This window comes from Mangifera indica, unplaced genomic scaffold (assembly GCF_011075055.1).
Source record: "Mangifera indica cultivar Alphonso unplaced genomic scaffold, CATAS_Mindica_2.1 Un_0165, whole genome shotgun sequence".
NCBI lineage: Eukaryota > Viridiplantae > Streptophyta > Magnoliopsida > Sapindales > Anacardiaceae > Mangifera > Mangifera indica.
The window spans coordinates 19,048-26,190 of NW_025401257.1; the positions used below are offsets into that span (position 1 = coordinate 19,048).

At 45.4% G+C, this 7,143-nt stretch overlaps 2 protein-coding genes across 2 annotated transcripts; both read right to left on the reverse strand.

Annotated features, from left to right (window-relative positions):
• Positions 1–1,047: 1,047 nt before the first annotated feature.
• On the reverse strand, positions 1,048–2,046 carry LOC123208227. The gene has a single exon (XM_044625613.1). The coding sequence runs from the start codon at positions 2,044–2,046 to the stop codon at positions 1,048–1,050; it is 999 nt and encodes a 332-aa protein (XP_044481548.1).
• A 2,649-nt stretch (positions 2,047–4,695) lies between these two features.
• On the reverse strand, positions 4,696–6,126 carry LOC123208228. The gene has a single exon (XM_044625614.1). The coding sequence runs from the start codon at positions 6,124–6,126 to the stop codon at positions 4,696–4,698; it is 1,431 nt and encodes a 476-aa protein (XP_044481549.1).
• Positions 6,127–7,143: the final 1,017 nt, after the last annotated feature.

Sequence of the window (7,143 nt, forward strand, 5' to 3'; positions counted from 1 at the left end):
CCTAAACCCTAAACCCTAAACCCTAAACCCTAAACCCTAAACCCTAAACCCTAAACCCTAAACCCTAAACCCTAAACCCTAAACCCTAAACCCTAAACCCTAAACCCTAAACCCTAAACCCTAAACCCTAAACCCTAAACCCTAAACCCTAAACCCTAAACCCTAAACCCTAAACCCTAAACCCTAAACCCTAAACCCTAAACCCTAAACCCTAAACCCTAAACCCTAAACCCTAAACCCTAAACCCTAAACCCTAAACCCTAAACCCTAAACCCTAAACCCTAAACCCTAAACCCTAAACCCTAAACCCTAAACCCTAAACCCTAAACCCTAAACCCTAAACCCTAAACCCTAAACCCTAAACCCTAAACCCTAAACCCTAAACCCTAAACCCTAAACCCTAAACCCTAAACCCTAAACCCTAAACCCTAAACCCTAAACCCTAAACCCTAAACCCTAAACCCTAAACCCTAAACCCTAAACCCTAAACCCTAAACCCTAAACCCTAAACCCTAAACCCTAAACCCTAAACCCTAAACCCTAAACCCTAAACCCTAAACCCTAAACCCTAAACCCTAAACCCTAAACCCTAAACCCTAAACCCTAAACCCTAAACCCTAAACCCTAAACCCTAAACCCTAAACCCTAAACCCTAAACCCTAAACCCTAAACCCTAAAACCCTAAACCCTAAACCCTAAACCCTAAACCCTAAACCCTAAACCCTAAACCCTAAACCCTAAACCCTAAACCCTAAACCCTAAACCCTAAACCCTAAACCCTAAACCCTAAACCCTAAACCCTAAACCCTAAACCCTAAACCCTAAACCCTAAACCCTAAACCCTAAACCCTAAACCCTAAACCCTAAAACCCTAAACCCTAAACCCTAAACTTTTTTTTTTTTTTTTTTTTTGGAGAAATTAAGAGGTTTTATAAAAAAAGATAAAGTACAAAATACGAGGGGCATACCCCAAGTAACATCAATAGTCATAGCTAAAGGTCATAAACCGATAGCAACAAAATAACCAAAACAAAAATCAAAAAATAGCTAGCTCGGTAAATGCCAGATAGCCCGTAACTGTGGCGAGATGTCATAGCTGTCACCCATAGGGATGATCCTGGCACGAACAACATCGCAAATGTCCCGAACAACCTCTCTGCGATGCCTACTGGCCTGATGGAACACCCGATTATTCCTCTCATACCAAAGGAAATAAACCGTAGCTGACAAAGATAACCGTGAAATAAGATGCCCAAAATGCTTCCTCTGTCTAAGATGTAAGGAAGCCCAATGAACAAGGGAAGCCCATGAGAAGCTTGGCCAAGTCTGAAGCGTCCTAGCTTTGATTTCCCTCCAAACGTAAGTGGAGAAATGACAGCTGAAGAAAAGGTGATCATGAGTCTCAATAGCTGACCCACACAAGACACAAGCTGTAGAGTGTACTATCCCAAAATGCTGGAGGCGATCCATGGTACGAAGACGGCCAAGGGTGGCAAGCCATAAAATAAAAGAGTGTCGTGGAATGTGGCCCGAAAACCAAAGTAAATGATGGGTAGAATTAACATCTCGACGAGGCCGTATGAAGTCCCAAGCAGAATCAATAGAAAACCTGCCAGATGGGTGACCTCTCCAGACAACATGGTCAGAAAACGGAATGCGTGGGAAGAAACGGATAGAATCCCAAACCTGCTGCAGCTCTGAACAACTATAAGGAAATGCCCACAAGCCATCACGAATGATATCAGAAACCTTAGCATCCCAAGTAAGACCTGTGGCTGACAAGACTCGAAAAGAGAAAAGATCACATAACCGGCCTTGTGGCAGCCAATAATCAAGCCAGAGGGAAGTGTCCCGACCATTACCAATGCAGCTAACAAAGAGACCCCTACACCAATCTCTACTCATAAGAATCTTCCTCCAAGCCCAAGAAACCCCTGAAGGAACTCTGATATGCCAAAATGAGCGACCTCTGAGAAGGATCTGGCGTACCCAAGAAGACCAAATAGAAGAATGATCAGTTAGTAACCTCCAGACGTGCTTCAACATTGCCGCCTTATTCCAGTCCCTACACCTCTTAATCCCCAAACCCCCCTCTCTCAACGGGTAACAAACAGATGCCCAAGCCACTTTTGCCCCTAAGTGCGAAAGTGAGGTGCCCCTCCACAAAAACCCTCGCAAAATACCCTCAATCTTCCTCATAGTAGCTGAAGGAAGGATGAACATGGAAGACCAATAAACCTGTATTGAAAACAAGACTGATTTGATCAACTGCAAGCGCCCAGCATATGTAAGAGAGGCAGAAGTCCAAAGTCTAATCCTAGCAAGAATCCGCTCAATCAAAGGCTGACAGTCAGAATGCCGAAGACGAGTAGTAACCAACGGTACCCCTAAGTAACGAATGGGAAGTGCGCCCAACTGAAACCCCAAAATAGCCTGAATCTGTATACGTGCATCCTCGGTAACTCCCGACAAAAATAGATAACTCTTCTCTGAATTAGTGACTAGACCAGACACCCTAGCAAACTCATCCAGAGAAGACTTGATAACCCCTACTGAGAAGGCATCTGCATGACAAAATACCATAAGATCATCAGCAAAACTAAGGTGGGTGATACCTGTCTGATGGCATCTCCAATGGTACTGAAAACCAGGAACTCTGGAGGCCGTCTGTAAAATACCACTCAGCCCCTCCATAGCAAGCACAAAGAGGTATGGTGATAAAGGATCCCCCTGTCTCACTCCCCTGGAAGAAGAAAAGAAGCCATGTAGATCTCCATTCAAAGCTACCGAGAAATGAGGCGTAGTCATGCATGTCTCTATCCACTGAACCATCCTATCAGGGATGCCAACTGCTCGTAATGCTGAGAGGATGAAGTCCCAACTAACAGTGTCAAATGCCTTACGGATGTCTACCTTAAGTGCACATCGGGCTGGGGAATCCCTAATATGATAATTATGCATCAGCTCCTGAGTCAGAAGAATATTATCTGTAATTTGTCTCCCTGGAACAAAGGCTGACTGTGAACTCCCAATAATATCAGGCAAAACACTCTTAAACCGATTTGCTATCACCTTAGAAATACACTTGTACAGCACATTACAACAAGATATCGGTCTGAAATCACCCATGTGTCTAGGACTCTCTACCTTAGGTACCAAAGCAATCCGTGTGGCATTAACACATCTAGGCAACCTACTAGTAGCAAAAAACCATCGAACTGCTGCTCTAAAATCAGCACCAATAATGTCCCAAGTCCGTTTAAAAAATAGAGAAGTAAAGCCATCCGGGCCAGGGGATTTGTCATCTGGAATAGAGAATAAAGCATCCTTAATCTCCATGTCCGTTACTGGGGCAATCAAACGATCATGCATGTGCTCAGAAACATGTCTAGAAAAGTATCTGGTAACATCGCCCGAAGGTGCTCGGGATGGGGCGGTGAGTAGGTCTTTGTAGTACTGAACTGCCAAATTACCAAGCTCCCGCTGATCAGAAATAAGTGCATTACCATCCCAAAGACTCCTAACCCTGTTCCTGACTTGCCTGTGGATCAATGACTTATGGAAGAATTTTGTATTTTGGTCCCCCAATCTCAGCCACTGAACCCTAGATCTCTGCTTATAAAAGGCCTCCTCATCCTTGCAAAGTGAATAGTATTGCCTCGCAAGATCCCTCTCCAAATCAATATGTTCAATAGACGTCGGGTGCCGATCAAGATTTTCCTGTGCCTCAGCCCATTTCCCCTTTGCTTCCCTCACCCTAGATGATATATGGCTAGAATCTCTGATATGGAGAGATTTCAATTCACCCTTCAATTTGTGTAATTTTTGGGTAAAGCGGAACATGGAATTACCCTCTATAGGTACCTCCCACACTCTCTGAACAATCTCCTGAAAACAAGCATGATCAGCCCAAAAATTAAGAAATTTAAAAGGGGTAGGGGTCTTAGCTGGAAGAGGCCCAAACCGAACCACCATAGCACTATGATCTGAAGCATCCCTGGTCAAAAACTCTGATTCTGAATTTGGCCAAGTGATGACCCAAGAAGAACTGCAAAAAACCCAGTCAAGCTTTCTGAGAATAGTACCCTCTCCCTGTTGACCATTATGCCAAGTATACCTCAAACCCTTGTAAGGAAGTTGAAGAAGCTCAGCATCATGAATACATTGCCCAAAATCATCCATATGTGAGTACCAGCCTGTATCACCTCCAACTCTATCTAAAGATCGAAGAATGGCATTGAAATCCCCTATAACAAGCCACAAAGGGGAGTTCAATGTCTGAGAGTGGCCTCGAATCGAATCCCAAAGCTGTCGCCGATTACCTGGATCAGAAGAACCATAGACAAAAGTGACAGTAAAAACAAGGCCATCAGAAAGTCTAGTTACCCCACAAGTGATCTCCTGAAAGGAATTCTGAATGCTGCTAATGTTGTACAAAGAAGGATCCCAACAAACCAACACACGGCATGCCATAGATTCTGTGGCATTAGAGAGATATCTCCAAGAAGGGCATATCGCAGACACAACAGAATCCAGGTGCGCATACTCTACTTTAGTCTCCAACAGACCAACCAAACCCAAGGAGTAATTAGTAAGCCAACTCCTCACTGCTCTCTGCTTTGAGTGGCCATTAAGGCCTCTAATATTCCAGCTTCCTATCATGGGGAAGTGGAATAGGACAATCAAAAAAATAAATTAGTTTCGAGCACGAGGCCCGGCTCCCCTCTTGCTCCTTGCCCTTGTACGAGGTGTAACAAGTGGTGGAACAACTGCCTTTGAACTGCTATCTACTGCTTTTGAAGTAATGGCCAAGCTCTTACTTCTATCCAATACGGCAAAACGGTTAGGTGACTCTGACAGAGATGCTGACCTGTTCAAAACGCACTCACCAATGCCTAGTAAACCATCCTGATCCTCTTCTATAGCTATTGGGCTGTCAGGATCAGTGTCTAAATCTGAAGAGGTGCACTGAGTTTGGTCGGTCACCAAAACCATAGCTAATGGCCCCACATCGGCGTCTCTCCTCTCTACACCTTGATTTGAAGACTTATTCTTCCCAGTTGCCTTTATTTCTGGTGCCTGAACCTGTCTTGCAATGGCCTGAGAATCTGCTTTAGCCTCATCCATCACCCTAGTTTCAATTGCCACAGCTTTCCCTTTTTCACTTATTGTTGAGCCTGAGGGACCAAAGGAAGCTGCTTGTGCATCCTCCTTGGGCTTGGTCTCTTTCTCCTTTGGTTGACAATTATGGCCAAATAGACCACATTTAGCACATCTCTTCGGTTTCCACTCATACTCCACTTTAACTTCAATAGGGTCTGATGATAAACAACACTGTATCTCAAACTTCTGCAATGGTGCCCTCGTTGCATCCAGTTCTACACACACACGAGCATAAGAGAGACGTGTGCATTCATATGTTTGCTTGTCACATGAGAGTGGTCGGCCAACCACACTTGAGACCGTGCTCAATCCTCTTTGAGTCCAAAGAGGAAGGGGGACTCCATGCAACCGAACCCATACTGGAACCTTTGAGATTCTGTTCATGTCAAAGGAGGTGTGGGCGTGCCATTGTTGCAGTACAATATGTTTTCCACCAAACATCCAAGGGCCTTCTTCCAACACTCGATGAACACCCTCTTCTTCATTGAATCTGAAAATAGTAAACCCCTCAGAGGACATGACGTGCTCAAGGCCATAAGACTTCCATGCTCGCATGGCAATGGATTTGATGGCTTGGTATGGCATAACATAACCTGGGAAGAACCCAACAAGACACCGTGTCCATTGGGTAGCACTCTCATCAATTAGAGCATCATCAATAACAAGCTTGGGTACATCACCTTCGATAGTACAATCTACTTGTTCCAAATTAAATCGGGACTTCGAACCAGAAACCCGGATACGATCAGCCCAAGAAGTGCCTTGAAAATTTTGCTGTGATGAGTGGGTGGTGGGTGGGGTGGCAGGTTTGGTGTTGGGCTGAGAAGTGGCTGCAGTTGCTGCCTGAGTGGGTGGTGCATGGTTTGGTTTCGTGGGGGGTAGAGTGGCTGCAAAATTTGGTGGTGTATGGGCTGATTTGGTGATGGGTGCAGTGGTATGGTTAGTTAAATTGGAGGAGGACATTATTGGGTTGAGGTGATTGTAAGTGGCGTGGAAATTTGTGGAGTGAAAATTATGTGACTGCGGGTGGCGCAGATTGTGAGGATGTATTGTGCAGTGGGGAAAGTGGTGGCAAATTTCTGATATGGTGGCGTGGGAATTGGGTGCAGCAGCCTTGGTTTTAATGTGGCAGGTGTTAATGTGGCTGAAATGGCAGAAAAATGCAGCTTGTGGCGTGGTCTGGTAGGCAGGGAAATATGGCGTTTTTGGCTAGCCTAAATGTGTAGGCAGGAGCTTGCTCCACGAGGCTTGCTGGGCGCTGAAGATTCTTGCGCAAATTGACAAGCAGCTGGTGCCTCAATCACACAAGGAATTCATCGAACAGGTGGCGTGCACAGGCCGAAAAGATCTTCGACAACCCACCTCCAACAACAAGAAACCCACGAAATTACTCCAATCAACACAACAGAACTTCACAATCCAGCAATACAACACAATCTCCAAGCCAAATTCAGAAAAAATTCCAGTCCAGAAACAAACCCCGACGCTGATTCCGTGTTCCCTGAACTGTAGATGGAGGAACGGTACAGGCAGTGGAGACGGACGGAGTAACGACGGACGGCGTGACGATGGCGAGCGATTGAGATGCAGTAGCTACCAGTGGAGGGGCGACGGTTTGCAAGCAGAATAGCAAAAGTTGTCCAGGGCAAGGTAGATGGATTAGACGAACAAAGCAGAGGAGAAATTACACACCAAGGACGGTCGGAACAGTAACGCCGGCGCACGGCCTCCGGCAACCGACGTGAATCGCCGATCAACGGAGTTTTAGCTCAGACCAAGTTGAGAGCGTTTTTTCCCTCCCTCCTAAACCCTAAACCCTAAACCCTAAACCCTAAACCCTAAACCCTAAACCCTAAACCCTAAACCCTAAACCCTAAACCCTAAACACTAAACCCTAAACCCTAAACCCTAAACCCTAAACCCTAAACCCTAAACCCTAAACCCTAAACCCTAAACCCTAAACCCTAAACCCTAAACCCT

Coding starts and splice junctions, on each gene's coding strand:
- LOC123208228 (XM_044625614.1), bottom strand. CDS start 6,126: ATGTCCTCCTCCAATTTAACTAACCATACCACTGCACCCATCACCAAA.
- LOC123208227 (XM_044625613.1), bottom strand. CDS start 2,046: ATGTTGAAGCACGTCTGGAGGTTACTAACTGATCATTCTTCTATTTGG.